The sequence below is a fragment of the Hesperophylax consimilis genome, chromosome 16 (assembly GCF_061612785.1).
Source record: "Hesperophylax consimilis isolate HC1 chromosome 16, BYU_Hcon_1.0, whole genome shotgun sequence".
In the NCBI taxonomy this organism is placed as follows: domain Eukaryota; kingdom Metazoa; phylum Arthropoda; class Insecta; order Trichoptera; family Limnephilidae; genus Hesperophylax; species Hesperophylax consimilis.
The window spans coordinates 34,982,829-35,001,936 of record NC_142851.1 but is presented as its reverse complement, the minus strand read 5'-3'; the positions used below and the strand labels follow the sequence as shown (position 1 = coordinate 35,001,936).

Genomic DNA, 19,108 nt, shown 5'->3' with positions numbered 1-19,108 from the left:
TGAAATGAAATGATGATATTTCTCATTGTTCTTTTTTTTGTTATTTTTGGTTGTGATACACAAAATAATTGTATGTTATTTTTAAGTTTAGAAGTACCTACTATTATGTAATGATATTATTTTTCTTACTTTTGTACTTTATTATATGTTTATTTATAAAAGGCAGTATAGCCGTTTATGTATTTAAAAAAATAAAATTACAAATGGCAACTATCTGCACTTGGGAAATTTTAACATTATAATTTAAAAATCAAAATTCACTTTCGTTGTATGAGATTTATTTCACATATACGGCACAACATGTGCCATTCACATACTAATTTAACAGAGAATAGTACAGCAACATAAAGAATGCAACAACATAAATGTAAGTATAATGGTATAATCAGTAAATAGTAAGTAAGGTTAAAAGTATGAAAAACAAAGAGATATAAATATAATATAAGTAGCAATCTGTAGTATAGTAATAAGTCAAAGTAAGAAATTATAAGTAATAATATACAATAAAGTAGTATAAGGAAGAATGAAGTGCTTATAAAATGTCTAAAAGGCATTAAGAGTTTGTAAAAAATAAAATAAAAGATATTAGAAAAGTAGATGACAGCCATTTACAATATTTTAATTAAAGCGTGGCCAGCGATCCCGATTATTTACTGGGGGAAATATTTCCCTAACTGCCACACTTTTGACGGGCACAAATTATGGAAATTACTATTTACATCGGGAGGGGTAAAAGATGCATCATAAATCCATATTTATTCAATTATTATCATAGATAAATTAAATTTAACTAATTAAGTGTACGGTTTTATTTTTAGATTTGGCGACGCCACTGTCCCAGTTGTGTCGAATATGTGCTCTTCCAAACGAGTACCTCATTCCCATCTTCGAGGGTGAAGGGCAGGAAAATAATTTAGCAGACAAAATTCACTCGCATCTTCCGATACGGGTAAGTAACTAACAACTTCCGTTTTCAAAACTACTAAGAAATGAAGTTGTGTCGAAAAAATAAATACTGATGGGTGAGGTGAGAATGGGTGCTTGCTTGGTTACAATATTTTTGCTGCGTATTTTGTGAAGTCACTACTGTTAACCTCTTAAACACCAGCGTTTCCTTAAGGATATGTTTAAAAAAATCGTTTCTCTGAATACAACCAGCTATTACGGGAAAGCTACATTTAGCTCGTTTGCTGCAACGACACAATTCGAAATAAGCAAATTTTCCAGAAAAGTGTTTGAATTTTTTTAGTTATTGTAATAATATTGTGAAGCAATACTGACACTAACTGCTGTCTCGTGTCAACTTTTGGTAGTTATGGTATGTATGTCGTCCTACTAGTAAAAAGGAAAGTAGAAATAGTTAATTTTGACGAAATAAGTCTTTATATTGATATTTTTTGATGTTTGAGTTATGTCATTATTGCAGCAAACAAGCGATATGGTAGATAATATAAGTATTACTTTTATAAACATATAAACACATCTAGTAAGACAGTACAATTTACAAAAACATAATTTTACAAAAAACAAGTAAGTTATGATTAAAATAGAATCAAGTGGCGCTACGGCACATCAAGAGTTAATTACCCTTTGAATTTAATGACTTTTTTTTATTATTTATTAAATTGAATATAATTACATTTAATACAATATAAGATATGGGTAGTCCCACAAAGCTGTGACAATCAGCTTGTCTGTAGGTTCTACCATTTAATGTTATAACATAATACACATTAGCTTAAGTTTAAATGTTAATACCAAATATAATTTAGGATAGATAAACGTTTTGTTCATTTATTAACCACTTTTTGTCAGTTTAGGGCAGGGTTCCTCATTATTTTTTAAGTTAAAGTTTTCGTTAAATTTGTTATAAATCACAGGTATCAAATAGTCAAGTGTTATGCTACCATACTTATTTGATATTAGTGGAATTTTTAGGCCTTTTTTTCAGTAAATCTTGTTTTGTGACTGCACCAATAACTTTTTGCATGCATTTTCTCCCGCATTATCCATAATTATAATAAACCAGAGAAGCCCTTTAATTGGAAGTAGGCCCTCGGAGCCATACAGTAATTTTAAGTTGTTTCGTTGTTTGTAAATGCTAGTTTTAACAATTTTTTTTAATTATAGCAGTTTGTAAATTTTGAATGTATTTAATATTAATATTACTCGAGTGTCCCCAAGTTCGAATTCCATATCTAAGTATTGATTCGACCATAGAATGATATATAAGTTTGAGAATGCATCGAGGCAATACAAATTTTAATTTATAAAACAAAAAACAAGTTATTATTTTTTAATGATAAACTAATGTTTATAAGACAAGGTTTTTATGCATAGAACAAAGGATAACGAATAATTATAAGCATAAATTACTCACCTGAAATATCCATACAAATTGAAAATATCTCATAATAAAAATAAATGCCTCTGACGGGAATTAAATTTTATTTTTATTTCATCAAAAAAATTACAAGGCCATTTTCAAACTGTGGTTAGTCCACATTGAGACGACGTATTTATACTATTTCAAATGTAAATTTTGAAGGTGCATACATTGATTTATTACTGGTTAAACCGATGCCATGATCTATTGGTGGTTAAACCAATCTATGTTTTCCCCTCAGTAAATGGTAATGAGTTCTCAATTATTTACTAATGTCTTTATTGCTATGAATTATTTGGGTGCATTATACTGCTTGGGTTTTGTGAAAATACTGAGAAGTGGTGAGTAAATTATTTTCCGTACTTTATTAATTAGTGTTAAATTTGGGTCATTCGTTCGTTTATTGATTTCTAATTGTTCAAGTAAATTTAATCTAATGCCCTTTTTTTCTATATGCAATGGTTTAGGACCCTTGTTGTTAAGTGGGGTATGATTATTCACCAAGAGATGTTCTGCGAATTTTGAGGATGTGTTTTTATTATTATAACATCGTATATGTAGGCTTTCTACAACCACTCGTCGGGGTTGGGTTATCTTAGCCTGTCGTCCCCATGGGTGGTGTTAGGAATGTGAGGAATGACGTAGGGCGCCAGTGTTAGGAATTGGGGCTCCCCACGTTATAGCACCATGTAGGCGGCATTCTTAGGAAGGTAGCTCAGTGTAGAATCATGAGAGTCCAATTATTCAGGAAGGGTCGGCATACGCCTTTACACGGGGGACTTTCAACAATCTAGACTACACTTCTCTCGTCAAATGAAACTCCTGTGGGGATGATAAATGGTTGTATTTACAGTCAACAGGTACATTGTATAACACAAATGGGGACACAGTATACATCCTAGATTATTTCCTGGCTGTTAGAATTGAACAATCTCTCTCGTATTTGTTTGGGCTGGCAAGCTTGTTTAACAGACATTACAAGAAGGCACATAATGGGGCAATGTTTAAGTAATACGCTTACATGAGCTGTTCCGGGTGATGCAGGAGTTGTGAGACCATGGAGGCGTTACTCACAGTCATGGTGGAGTAATAACTAAGGTGGTGCTTGTCCATGCGCGCCATCGCGTGCGTACAGGCTTCAATAATGTAGCGGGCACTTCGCGTTCGAGACCGGTTTTACAGCAAAACAACCACACATGTTGTTGGGACCAAAGCTAGAGTCCGAGAGTTATTGTAGCAAACTGCCCACACATGTTGTTGGGACCAAAGCTAGAGTCCAAGTGTCATGGCGGCTTGCGGCGGCCGAAGCCGTTGGAGTTTGGCGTGGGTTGCGCCGTGCGATGTGCGTAAGCCGCTAGTGTTGCCAACAATCTCCGTCTAATTTTAAGTTCGCGGGGCTTTTGAAATGCATTTGGGAGATCTACTTCGTGACAGTGGTTAATGCTAAAGGTTGAGGAATCAACATAAACCGTAAAGCAATGCAGTAGTGTGCCACATGCCTGTCCAGGTCTTTAAGTCAAGCTAGGCTTTCTACAACCACTCGTCGGGGTTGGGTTATCTTAGCCTGTCGTCCCCATGGGTGGTTAATGCTAAAGGGTGATGATAAGGAATCCGCATAAACTGTAAGACCTTGCGCAGAAAAGTCTGACAATGACTGCACTGCAAACCGTTAGAGCTTATTGTCTGTGCAATCTGCCACATTTTTATTTTAATAAGATAAAAAAATTTACAAAATAGTCTTCTCGCAAGCGTAACCATGACACCATAATTTTAAACCGTGTACATCATAGACATATGAATATTAGTAGGTGATTAAAAGCGTACTATTCCCCACTCCTCATACCGGTTCCATTGGAGCCGGCTGGGCTCGCGTATGGCCTCCCTTGAATCTTGAGAATGTGACGTCATCATTCTTGTGCGAACTAGCGTCAAGCTATGGTCGAGTTCATTTTACGAAATAACACGGCAAAATGGTGGCTTGCGCTATGAAAACTTGTAAAAATAGAAGTGAAAAAGAGAATAAACCCAATTGTCGTATTACATTCCATAGGTAAGCATTATTTTACTTTGTTTTAACCTTATTCACATCGTATAATATGGATCAGTTTTAGAAACATATACTATCACGCGATGGACGCAAAACACAAAGCCGTGCACAAGAATCAGGGATGTGCCTTCGCCTTTTGCGCTTTGATAAAATACATATAGTATCATTTGGAACTCCGTCGTATTAATAAAGGATAATAAACCAATAATTTTAAAATTTACTCCACTTTAATGGCATTATTACTAAACGAGTTTTGAACTTTACACAACTCATAAACAACACTAAATATAGGATAAATGGTTGGTTATCAATTGTGAAAAATTGGTATGTTTGGAAGTAAAATGTAGATACAGTGAGCATGTTTGGAATGAAAATATGTATGTGTCATTTTGCTGTCCGATGACATTTTTTTATCTATTAAATTAAATATTATATTTTTCTATCGCACGTCGCCACCGATCACATATTATCTTTCATACTATCACACATCGCAACGGACCACGTCTTAGGTACGCGCTTGTTTCGTATGTACGGTACTGCTGGAACGAGAAGGAGTGCATATCACGTAATGCGCTAGGTTATACCGAGTGGCGATGTGTGATAGAAAATCATGTTTTTTGTTTTTAATTGAAAAAGTGTCATCGGAAGGCAAAATGATGTCCAAATTTTTACTCCAAATACTCTTAGGAATCGCTGGTAAAAGCTGTGTGTATATAATTTAATTTGTTTTTTTAGTTGTTTTACTTTTCTATTATCTTCTTAAAAGTGAAATGTTATATATTTTATAAAGATTTCAATATTTTATTATTAATAGGTACAGAGCGGTTGTGACAACCCTCCAACATTGGTTGAATGTAGCGATTCTCAAGTGTGCGCATCGTTGTTACTGGGAAGTAAATTATGAACATTTATAAAAGTGTCTTAACTAAATATTCGACTCTGAAAATAGAAGTTTTTTTTTGCCGAATTTGGACTTCGCAAATTTGTTCATAACGTGGCGAGTAATTTGCACTCCCATGTAAAAATGTCCATTCAAAAGCAGATTTTACTTTTAAGAACTAAATGGTGATATTATAAGGCGAGATGCCTATATACTATCAGATTGATTTATTGACGAATCACAGTCAGCTTTACCCTCTTCGTTCTTCAACAGTTGATTTTACAACAGTAGAGTGAGGGGTCACTCTTAATTTCTAGTCTATTAATATTCATATGTCTGTGGTGTACATCCTTCTTTAGCCAAACTTTCAGACAGAATAACAGTGTCCGTCATCAGGGCGGATTATGGTGAAGTGTGTGCTTATGTATGTAGATGCAATACCGTTTTGCCAGCTCTAATCCTTTAGGGCCTGGTATTACAGTACGATTTAAAGTGGTTTTCTGCATTTAGTTTTGGTGTAGCCGTCAATTACTGGATACCAAGAACTATTGAGCTTAGCCCCGTCGTCTTCATTAACATTGATGGAATTTAAAATATAAAATTGATTAAATTTAAAAAATATATTTTTTTAAATTATTGATTTCAAAAACAATCTATAACCACACATTCCGAAACAGTTCCAACTGGCTACAACATCATTATGAGATAGAAACTGCCAATTTCTGGTAAGACGGCCTTCACCAATGTTGCCCAGCATCAACGTCAACACCGTCAAATTCACAAATAAAAATAAACATGTCGTTTTCGTGGCAAATCGAAAATGGCTCATTTTAAATCATTATAGAAAATTTATTAATTAATAAAATAAAATTATAATCGTAATCGCCGGGCAGCTAACCGCCCCGCTATACCGCCCATTAATTTGTTACTACTTCGAGAATAATTCCCAATTATTCGTTTTTTTTTCAGACCTAACGACCCATTCAAGTATTCAGAAATTGTGTAAATTATAAACAAATATAAAAGTATTTAAAAAAAATATATAGATAAAAACAAAAACTAAACGTATATTAAAAACATAGGAAAAGATGTATTTTCACCACGGAGAGGTAAACTCATACAATTCGGAAAAGTAATTATGAACATTTCTTTTAATCACTACATGTCTACAACATTCCCAAAAAGATGGTAGCCCTTTGTCTCGTGTTGCTGGTCGGTACATATTTTTTTTATTGTACAACAGTTACAGTACAATTTTACATCTTATCAGCGACTTTTCAATAATTGTTTTAGGTCATTTAGAGAACAGTCACTTACATCCAAATTCTTTGCTAGTTCATTCAACAGCACCACTCCCCTCGTCATGCTATGCTTTGCCAGGACGTCGGTTTTGCCTTTTGGTACTGAATAAGTCATGGTATCGACTTTGGCTGTAGTGGTCTGGTACATATAAATCATAGCATCCCAAGAGGAATGGGCTATCGATAAAATTGTTCCAAATTTTGAAAGACATAATAGCTAGACTTGCTTTCCGCCTAGTTTCCAGACTCACAGAATTAGTTTCCTCAAGTAAGTCGATATGGTGCATGAACCTAGGATAGGTTCCATGCGTCCGCATATAGACATACCTGAGGAATTTCTTCTGGATTTGCTCTATCAATGTACTTCTGGTGGTACGGTGCCCAAACATCGCTCGCAAAACTCCAGCTTGCTTCTCAGTATGCCATCGAACAATGTTAACATAGCATCTTGGTTATTGAACTGCTTGCATGTCCTAATGAAGAACCCAAGAAGTTTGTAGCAAGACTGAGTGAGCTGCGATATATGGCCAGAGAATTTCAGTTGGGGATCAAAGACGACACCGAGATCCTTTACGGAATTTACACGTGATAGTGTTTCGCCCTTTATCTTATATGTTTAGAGAACGAGTGTAAGACATGGTGACACATTTTTTTGTATTGAAATCTAATTTGTTTATCAACGACCATTCAGATAGTGCATCCAGATCAGCTTGCATTTTAAGACAATCTTGTTGGGAGCTTATTTCCATTACAATTTTAAGGTCATCTGCAAACAATAGACATTTACTATTCTTAACATAGTTTTGGATGTCATTTTTTAGTATTAGAAATAACAGCGGTCCGAGGGTAGACCCTTGAGGAATTCCAGATTTTGCTGAGAATTTTTTCGAATTATGTCCATTTACCGAAACAAATTGGTTTCTGGATTTTAAATTCTTATATCATTTAATATAATGTCAATACAATCAGTAATAATTTTATTTAATAGAACAAGGTCAGAAATAATCCACCTCTCTGCCAGCGTAATCACATTGAGTTGTTTCATCAGAAGGATATAGTTAATGTCTTGAATTGGAATATTCAACTTAAATTAGTGCTCTACCCTTTCTATGTTGTTGGAATGTATTATAGATTGGAGACCAAATAAGTGAATCATACTCTACCTGACTTGTTACTAAAGAAGTTTACAGTGTTTTCAAGCATTCTAGTTACTTAAGTCACTTGCAGTTATACATATGAAACCAAGCATTTTTATAGCTTTATTGAATATTTAATTTACGTAAGCAGTGTAAGGAGGATATATGATGCAAATGCGAATGGAGGAAACAGTGAATCAGATACTCGAGTCGGGCCATGTCAAGAGTCAGAATAATAGAGTTGTTTGGCGGTCCGTCCTCTCTGCCTACCCCTGCGTAGAAATGGCGTGATGGTTAGTTAGTTTAATTTACATATAGAATAAATGTTAGCTTTTCGGCAAATGAAACACAAAGTTTTCTTTTTACTGAGGTAACTGTTAATCCAAATTAATAAAGTGCCCTTAATACCCAACTTGTTCACAAGAATATGTCGCTCTAACTTCATCAAAATATTTGTAAAAATACACCAATCCACCCGATGCTTCAAGGCAAGGGAATCAGTTATATGGTCAGTGGTTGAGTTGGGATCGCGTTTGGGTCCCACCCAGGCGTGGTGTATTCGATTCCTCACTTGGTTTAGTGCTCCACAATAAATACACCAATCCACCACACAATCCACCCGATGCTTCAAGGCAAGGGAATCAGTTATATGGTCAGTGGTTGAGTTGGGATCGCGTTTGGGTCCCACCCAGGCGTGGTGTATTCGATTCCTCACTTGGTTTAGTGCTCCACAATAAATACACCAATCCACCACACAATCCACCCGATGCTTCAAGGCAAGGGAATCAGTTATATGGTCAGTGGTTGAGTTGGGATCGCGTTTGGGTCCCACCCAGGCGTGGTGTATTCGATTCCTCACTTGGTTTAGTGCTCCACAATAAATACACCAATCCACCACACAATCCACCCGATGCTTCAAGGCAAGGGAATCAGTTATATGGTCAGTGGTTGAGTTGGGATCGCGTTTGGGTCCCACCCAGGCGTGGTGTATTCGATTCCTCACTTGGTTTAGTGCTCCACAATAAATACACCAATCCACCACACAATCCACCCGATGCTTCAAGGCAAGGGAATCAGTTATATGGTCAGTGGTTGAGTTGGGATCGCGTTTGGGTCCCACCCAGGCGTGGTGTATTCGATTCCTCACTTGGTTTAGTGCTCCACAATAAATACACCAATCCACCACACAATCCACCCGATGCTTCAAGGCAAGGGAATCAGTTATATGGTCAGTGGTTGAGTTGGGATCGCGTTTGGGTCCCACCCAGGCGTGGTGTATTCGATTCCTCACTTGGTTTAGTGCTCCACAATAAAAAAATGTTGTTATTATTATTAAGGGTAACAGTGACTAAATAAAATACATGAAGGGTAATGACTTCTTGAATGCCGATTAGTTTAACCTATTTAATAATAATGTAACATTTAAATATCGTAGTTTTGTGTTATTTCACTTCAAGTGCGCATGCTTCATCCATTAGATTGCACTATAATATAATCTCTTAGGCCCAGTTGTTTTGCACACATTCAGCGCCATTTTGTTTTTTTTTCACACATTTCTAACATGAAACAAATAAATAATGTGATACCTCACAAGAGCTCCCGCTCCCCTGTCTGTAATTGTACATGGGTAAAGCACGGTATGTAGAATCAGCATTTAATGGGCGCTGAATGGCCATTTGAATTGGTGCAAAACAACTGGACCCTAACTCTAATGTTAATCCAAGTGTGCTACACTCTTTGTGGGACACAGTGTTAGGTAATAGTGGATTTAAGCTGTTGGATAAATAAACATAATGGGATTGTTTGTTGCAGGTGAACTCCAGTGATGATTACCCCGACCATGTGTGCTACCAATGCGCCAGCACACTGCTCGCCTTCCACGACCTGGTGGACTGCTGCAAGCAAGCCAATATCACGCTCACGGCGCGCGTGCAACTAGGACAGTCCAAAAAGACCTTCACTAAGGTACTGCCACCTCTCCCCTTTATTTCTCTCCCGTTACCAATCTATCTAACTACTTATCCTTTTTAATTAACCAATCATCAGGACCCTTTATAACTCCTAACAAAAAACAACTGGAAGACATTGCCAATTCTGTGATTAATTACTCTAGCTGTTTATTCACGCATAAACAACTTGTTGCGCACAATCTGTATACGTTACAGATTACGTCACCAATCTTTGTTGAATTCTTGAATTGTCAAAACTGGAATTCTTCTGGAACTAGCTCATTCAAAACCAAACGGTTGCTGTAACTGTCGGTTTTATATCCTGTCTCCTCTGTTGACTGTTTTTCTTCCTAGCATTGATCTAAAGCAAATGCATTTTTTCAAAATGTCTGACACAAGTAACAAAATGTTAAAGGTGCACAATCTGTATACGTTACAGATTACGTCACCAATCTTTGTTGAATTCTTGAATTGTCAAAACTGGAATTCTTCTGGAACTAGCTCATTCAAAACCAAACGGTTGCTGTAACTGTCGGTTTTATATCCTGTCTCCTCTGTTGACTGTTTTTCTTCCTAGCATTGATCTAAAGCAAATGCATTTTTTCAAAATGTCTGACACAAGTAACAAAATGTTAAAGGTGCACAATCTGTATACGTTACAGATTACGTCACCAATCTTTGTTGAATTCTTGAATTGTCAAAACTGGAATTCTTCTGGAACTAGCTCATTCAAAACCAAACGGTTGCTGTAACTGTCGGTTTTATATCCTGTCTCCTCTGTTGACTGTTTTTCTTCCTAGCATTGATCTAAAGCAAATGCATTTTTTCAAAATGTCTGACACAAGTAACAAAATGTTAAAGGTATTGACCACATGAGTGGATGTATTTCAATCCGGAGATCTATAGAACCGGGATCCCGGGAATTCCGGACCTTTGTTGGCACTGTAATCCCGGTGCTGCACTTGTCTTAGTTAGAATTTTTGTTGATTTCTCAACCGTGGGAAAAATCTGTTTTTTTTACCAGCTGCATGTCGTTTATAATATTCTTGAGATCTTGGGATACAGGCCATAAAGATTTTGGTGTATTATTTATTATTTATTTATTTATTTATTTTTCATGTTCTCCGTAAAACGGTTATTCACCAATACATTATGGAGAAGATTACAAATTAGACAAAAAGTATAGCAAAACACATAAAAAGGTCAGTTTCACTACTTTGTGACATACGTCAAAAGATAATTGTTAAACTGCCTGTAGGTTACGTTAAAAATGTCGATGGTCAATGCAGACTCGTTGAGCAGTTCAGTCGCTCTGTTGACTGGGGCGTTCTGATAGGCAGAAGTCCTCGCTTTTGGAGCATAAAAAAGGGTATGGGACCTTCCACGAGTATACTTGTCTGGGACATATAAGTTAATCTCTTTCAAAATAGGTGGATTATGTATAGTTCCAGAGATTATCTTAAAAAAATGTTTTCCTAAAAATATTTTTCGTGTATATATATATGTATATATATATTGCGCGGTTTCTTAGAAGTAAGGAAAGTTTTATTGAAGCCTGAATAACATATCATATTTAGTGTTGTGTCATCACTACATCGGTATTGTTCAGGCAGACGAGCTGTTAATCCTCTTTGTTTCCAACATGCAATTCATCTAGGAGTTTTAGATGTTCCCTACAAGAACATCTAAACCTAAATCCTTACCGTAAGATGAAGACAACGGACAGTTGCTGACATCTTGAAATCGTGGAAGAAAAGATGTCTTTCTCTGTGTCAGAATTAGACATTGAAATTGTAGAGGAAGCCGATTTAAATCTGTCTAGGAGAAAAGTTCGATAGAACTATTAATCATGAACTTAATTCCAAAATCTCTTAAAGAATAAGAACAGACAAATACATATTATGAAATGGGGAATTTCGAATTTGAAACGCAGCATTTGAGTAAATCTAGAAAAATCCTACAAGGATTTATAATCAATACATCAATATAATTTATAATTAATGCTGTGCGTGGGAAAATCGCCACTAAAGTATGATGGTCATTTAATGTTAAAAACCTTGGACAGGTCTATATATACATCTTATTTAGGTGGCGTCTTAACTTTCAAAACATTAAAATGTACCAGGATTAAAAGCCCTAGACTGTAGTAACCAAGATATTAGAATTGTCGAGTAACATTATTATTTCTGTTAGAACATGTTGGTTGCTACTTGAAGAATAACCATTCAAAAGGATTAGTAAATAGTTGTTTTATACTAGAATGTAATGTGCGACCTGTAATTAACGCATTTGTCTCTTTCCTCTCAGGACGCAAACCAATCTAAACTAGGGGACGCTTCGCAGAACAACAAAGAAAGGTTTGTCATCTTTTTATTATTTATTTCATTCTTGTAAGAATTTCACCTCAAGTATTCAATTAACTTTTTCTAAAGCAATAAGGAAAGGAACTTGACTGAAAATGCCATATATAACTTAAAAAACTTTTTTTTTATTGTTTTAAGTTTAATCTGTTGAACTCCATTTAAATTTTTGGTTTTTCTTTTATATATTTAATAATATGTAATATTTTAAATTTCCAAAAAACAGTTAATTTTTAAACAAGTTCTGCTGTGTAATTATTATTTGGGCATTATCAGTTTGATAATGCCTTCAGAGGGCGAAACAGCTGTCACGCGTTATAATAAGTTACACAGCAGAACTTGTTTAAAAATAATTACTGAATAAGTTTTTTATAAATTTAATAATATTGAATATGTAAAGAAAAAGCAAAAAACAAAGTTCATGTAGATCAACAAACGTTGATTCTGAATATATGTTTTATTGTATATTATTTATTATACTTAGATTTTATTTATACTGGGTTTTTACAGATTACGTGAGAACTATCCAATTAAAAGACGTACACAACCTATGATTGGTTGACGGGTGGGTTTACACTGACTGTGGTATACAAATTATTTCTAAAAAATTAACTATTTTTGAATCTTGTTAAGGTTAAACGCAACGCTCGTTGTATTCTACGTGTTCGCAGATGGCGTTAATTAATTAATTTTAATACGCTTTTGCAAGGTATTGCTTTACAGTATTAAGACAAATTATTTGTTTGCGCCCTCATATACGCAATATGAATATGAATAAATAGTTTTGTCCATATAAAAACTCAATTCTATCGAGAAAGGCATACAAATACAATATTGGATTGAATCATCGGTAAAATATTGTATTTGTGTGCCTTTCTCGAAAGAATTAAGTCTTTAAACGAACAAAACTATTGATTCATATTCATATTGCGTATATACGGGCGCAAACAAATGATTTGTCTTAATATTGTAAAGCAATACCTTGCAAAAGCGTATTTAAACAAAATTAATTAATTAACGCCATCTGTGAACACGTAGAATACAACGAGCGTTGCGTTTAACCTTAAATTGGGATTTGTTGATATCATACCAACCCGAGTGAGATTGACCTTACTGTTAAGGGAAAAAGCCGAGGTATGTATGACGTCATGCATATCTCATTAGTTTTGGCGGCCTTTGCAAACTTCCATAAACCAAATTCTGGAATTCATTATTGCTATTATATTATTGTGACTTGAGACATGCAAATATGCTGAACTAAAATATACTGATGTGTGAAGTGCTTACTCGAATTTTTTTGTTTCTGAACTTTTCGGTTGAATATTTAATATCTGGTGTTTATTTTGTTCCACTATTTTACATTACATAGTCATCCAGTAATGTGGATGGATCCCTCACTTGGTCTTACCCGTGCTGTCCATCAATAATCCATTATTTGCTATGTAGTCAAAAGTTAAAAAGAAAAATATTTTATTTATTCTTTGGATCTAGAGTCAGGTTATATTTGGAGAAATACATTCAAATCTACATATTTTTTAGAATTTTATTTTTGAGTGAAAAATATTTATTTTTGTTACATAGATTTTTTTTTTAAACTATTTGTACGCGTGACAAACGTTTTGCCACTCAAAGGCTTTGTTAAGTAATAAAGTTATCTTAAATTTGTGTGCTTTGTTTACAAAATGAACTTGTGTAATAATAGTTTCACCAATAATAAATATTGAACCGAGTTGCTTTATGTTTTGTATGCCTATTTGAATGAAACTGATATTTATTTTGATTTTTGGAATGCTAATTTACTATGTACCTGTCTTTTCTGGAGATTGAATCGAGCTTTGTATCATTTCACTATTATTGTTACGTTCACTTCCCGATTATTAAATGTCTCGTTGGAAATCTGCGTGTATATATATATGTAGCTGGAGGCTTCCACTTGTGACATTAGACACGGAGCGTCCAGCGCACAAGAGAAGGAAGATTTCGTGAAAGTTCCTCGGCAATACTTATGAACTTGACAAGGGATGGGAGGTTTTGATTGAACGCCAGTTCAGGCTTTGTTTATTTGTGGTTGCCGGTATTCCCAGGCAGAGGGCGCTGTTCTAACACTGGCTAAAGACAGATCAGTCAGTGTCACGTTCAGCGCATGCTAATCTGATGGGAATGTTTCCAACTGCCACCATTTATTTCTGCCCAATCTGTCACTCCTTTATACATAAGCCATAAGCTTATTCTTCGTATCGAACTAAACCACGCTCTCTCTGGACGAAGCGAATATCTTTTAGCTCTTCTCTGTTCATTTATAAGACACGCACATCTGCAGGGTATGCCCGTTGGTATTAGGTGTACTGAAAATAATAAACTGGTTCGTAGCATTCATTTTGTAAACAGTGAGTCAGGGTGCATTTTGTGCAGAAGTAAATTGTGTACTGCATTCTATGTTGATTACATTGGATCATGCATAGGATCCCATCCTTTAAGTAGCTGATATTCAAAATATTTGCTATTTGTATGTAAATCAACTAGACATAGAGTGGTGCCCTGGGCAACCTTGGCTTTATGACTGCAAGACTTGCTATAAAATGTTCAAGAGTTGTACGCCTCTGCATGAGCAGGTGGAGCATGACATGTGCGAAGGGAAGAAGTGTTGTGTCCACTAGCCAGCGTGAGTGAACCTTTGCCGCCGTATAGCCGGGTCTTCAGGCCCGCTTGTACCATTGTGCTTTGTGTCCTAAAGCTATCCGCCCCAGCAACTCCACCGTACGGCCGTGAAAGAAAAACCATCACCGAGCAACATGCCAAATCTCATGAAAGAAAAGGAGCGGGAATATAGTTAATCGATTCATGGGTTGTCACAATGGCTATTTATGTGTAAATGAAGGACTTGAGTAAAAAGTGAGGGCAGAGTGTAATAGTGCCCTGTCTGTTGCAGGTCCGCGTATTGTCACCTTTCCTTTCATTCGTTCCAACAAGCTCAGAAGGCTCACAAGCTCCGTGGCCCTCTCCGTACCGGGACTGTAGGCATAAAGAGGAGGCGGAAAGCTCCCATCCATTCTTCCAGGGAAACCCGATCATGTCCATCCAGTAAGCCAAATCGAGAAAGGGAATCCGACCAAGATGATAAAACTCTTCTTCCCAAAGGCTCAGTGAGGTTGAATAATTTACACCTTGATGCGAATGGACTTGAGGAACAAGACATTAAAGACGAGGGCACAGTTCCTTTTGAAATAAAACAAGAAGAAAATTCTTCCGATTCATTCTCCAGTAAGATAGATCTCGATTATCCTGAAATCCCTAATGACTCGGATGTTAAAAGTGAGCCTTCAGAAAACATAGCCGAGTCCAAAGCGGTGCGGAAACGAGGGAAAAAAATAGCATCAAAGTCATTGAAAGAAACTTTAGAAGAGGTAAAAATAGTAATTGACGGACGAAAAGTATACAAATGTCCCGTGTGTTCGCGTCAGCTTCACGCCCCGCACTCGTACATCCTCCACCAGCGCATTCATTCTGGGGAGAAGCCGTGCGTTTGCCACCTGTGCGGCAAGCAATTCCGCATCACGGCCGGGCTGCGGCGACACGTGCGCGAGACCCACCAGAAGATCAAGAACCACTCGTGCACGGTCTGCCCTATCAAGTTCACCACCCGCCAGAACATGGCGCAGCACATGCGGATACACACGGGCGAGCGGCCCTATGTCTGCTCCCAGTGCGGGAAATGCTTCAAACAGAGCGCCTCTCTTCACATTCACACCAAAACACACACGGATCATTTCCCCTTTGCATGTACCAGCTGCGATGCCAAGTACCGATTCCGGGCGCAGCTGACACATCACACTTACTTGCACACTGGGGAAAAGCCGTACGTCTGCGACGTATGCTCCCAGGCATTTCGTGTGCGCCATGAACTCAAAATGCACCAAACAATTCACTCTGACGATAAGCCCTTCTCGTGCACCGATTGCGGCGTTTCCTTCCGTCAGAAGAGGTATCTCCGAAATCACAGAAGGAGGACGCACACCCACCCTCCGGAGACTCCCGTGTCGTAGTGGTTCCAGCATTCTTTACTTCTATTTGAAACTAGGAAATTTAAATCATTGAAGCATTGTAGTAGAAAATTGGTTTAATCTTCTATAAGATTTTACCGATAATTGATCAAATGAATTCATGTAATTTTTTTTGGTGTTATATGTAAATAAATCGTTTTAAGCATATATTTTTTAACTAGTAGCCCAGTAGTTCTTTGCTGAAAATCCCAACAGTCGTAATATCCAATATCATAATGAACTGAATTGATAAACAAAGCGTAGTTGAACAAACACCGTCAGTCTGATGAGTTGGTTTCTGTCCTTCCTGTGAACTTGCCAGCCCCATACCATACGATGCAGTGTAATAGAGGACTTCATTCTAGGAGTCTTCTGAAATGTGGCTCTGTGGGATTGTCGCTTGCTAAGGCAGTATATCATTGCCTGCATATTTGACAGATTACATTGAATCTTGTAGTAATTAAGTGTTGCTACATTCGTAGCAGTTAGTTTATCTATCTGAAATATTTAAAGGGACTTGACCACATATAAACGTGCCATAAACGAATACCTACGGCCAAGAAAAATTTCTGTCACCGGATTCAGTAGCACACGGGCTTTGCCATCCTGTACAAGTTGATCTATACCACATGCCTCCCTACCCGTGCCAACAAAGACACTTGTAAAATCTAAATATTGTTTTTGGTTGGTTATAATCACAGACCAAAGACATTACGCAGCTGGCCTAATTGTAAAATAGACTACTTGTGATAATAGAATACAAGTTGCCTGTAGATTCTATTACTGGGGATTAGTTTATTGACAAATCACTGTAAGTGCACTTATAATTCCTACGGCAAATACAAATAAAACACGTACATTCTTTATTATAATAATGCTGCAGCTCTCTGCAGCAGATGTTATGTATGGTTGGCTCCATAGTTGGTTTGTTCCTTTACCATGATTCATTGGCTTGCACACTTAGTTGAAAATGAGACGGTGATGATTGAATTGGACACGACCGCACCACGGTCGTATGAATCAAATAGCTAAATAATTGCTCTAAGATTGACCCCACGTACACCTTATGTAATTGCCGTACACCTCACAGGATCCTTCAAATGAGGATAGTATTCCAAATAAAGGTCACCTTAAAACTTTATTTTAATATCAAACAAAAAATATAAAGCATGCTTTACTTTATATCCTGACTGGAATGCATTGTTTAATGTTTTTGCTGCATGTTATACAATGAGCAGTAGTAAAAGTTATTTTACTGATCCTTACCCGCGTTGTTTGCACTGAGATTGTGCATTTAATAAAATATTTTACCTAACCAACCTGGTTTTTAGGTTCTTCATATTCGTATTGGTTTCACAACACACATAGGTTGATTGTATCGGAGTCAAATTCAATCATCTGTGCCCCACACGAGCTAACATTCATTTTGTGCTTTGAAAGAGTTCACTTGCGTTCTTCATATTCGTTTCACAACACACGTAGTGATGATTGTATCGGAGACAAATTCAATCATTTGTGCCCCATATGAGCTAACATTAATTTTGTGCAATGAAAGAGTTCACTTTTGTTCTTCATATTCGTATTGGTTTCACAACACACATAGTGTTGATTGTATCGAATTCAAATTCAATCATCTGGGCCCCACATGAGCTAACGTATATTTCGTGCACTGAAAGAGCTCACTTTTGCATCTCTACGGATATTACCCATCTGTTTATATCCTGGGCATGACCAATTACTACTCCTTAGAGACACTATATCTTTTACTAAATGGACACATATCTAACAATGAGATTCTGGCTAGAGCCAGCCACACCAGTTTGTTCATTCAACAATCCACCTTTGGGAAGAGGTGGGCTGGTGAAAAGAGAGGTTATAATTAATTTTTATGTTGATAAATAAATCAAATAAAACTCTTTAAAATTTGCCATTTTTGACTTGCTGCCAAAATGAGATGTTGTTGACTTAACGCCGGCCAACATCGATGACAGCCGGAGGGCTGTAGAACAGTAATGGCTGATAAGAGTACCAGCCATTAGTGTTCTACGTCATAATGACGTTGTAGCCAGTTTTAACCATTTAGGAGTGTGAGGATTTTGATCGTTTTCAAAACCAATAATTATAAATACAAAAATTACACATCAGAATTAGAAAAATTAACTTTTAATAGTTTGTGAAAATATTCCATGTATGGTGAACCACCAACATTGTAGTTGTCTGAAGTATGTTTTAGTGCAATTTGTCATACATATTATTGAATAATAAATAAATAGTCTGTAAACGAATAAAACGTGTAAATAAGTAAGACCTTGTCGTAATGACAGTATATTCTTTGATTTATATGGCGATGCGGTGTAATAGAGCAATTTGTTGCAGGTCTCGCCTCTCATTGCGCTCAGAGCGCCGAGCTTGTGGGGCCGCCACCCACCAAGCCCCTTCTCCCCACAGCGCTGATGTTAAACTTGAACCTGATTCCAGTGTTCAGGCACAGCACTCTACTTCCGCCCCTTACTTGCTTCCCGCCCAAGCCTTTAACTTCTCCAATACCGATGATGATGACTGCTTGTCCAACTCTCTACCCGATGAGACTGAAGACAAATCCGACAGTCAGCACTTCCAAAATCAATATTCCTCGCTGCAACAAGTCATTGCCAAACTTCAAGAACATGTCTCAAACCGTCATAAACGCACGGAAAAAAGAACTGTATATGATCCTCAAACTATAGCAGTCCTTGAAAATGTTAAAGTTAATATGAAAGGAAAAATTCGTTATCAATGCGAAACCTGTAATAAATCTTTTCCGTACCCAAATCGATTTTTAAAGCACATTGTTATACATTCTGAGAAGCTGTTAGCATGTGAGATTTGCGGCCGTAAATTTAGACTGGCAGAATATTTACAGAGGCACTTGGAAAAGTTCCACGGCGTGGAAAGTAAAAGTGGTGAGGCCAACCCCGCCGGAATAAATCATTTCAAAGTTAAAAAGGAAGGTAGGAAATATTTCGATTA

General features: G+C 36.7%; 1 protein-coding gene across 7 annotated transcripts in view; it reads left to right on the top strand.

The window, feature by feature from the left end:
* The window catches only part of LOC149417127 (uncharacterized), a 95,937-nt gene that overhangs the window by 1,126 nt on the left and 75,703 nt on the right, over positions 1–19,108 (top strand). For all 7 annotated transcript variants that reach the window (XM_089641235.1, XM_089641233.1, XM_089641232.1 and 4 more), the window contains exons 3-5: positions 819–949; positions 9,563–9,715; positions 12,007–12,056. In XM_089641235.1, coding sequence (XP_089497361.1) covers positions 819–949; positions 9,563–9,715; positions 12,007–12,056 — 334 coding nt within the window. The remainder of the gene's footprint in view (positions 1–818; positions 950–9,562; positions 9,716–12,006; positions 12,057–19,108) is intronic.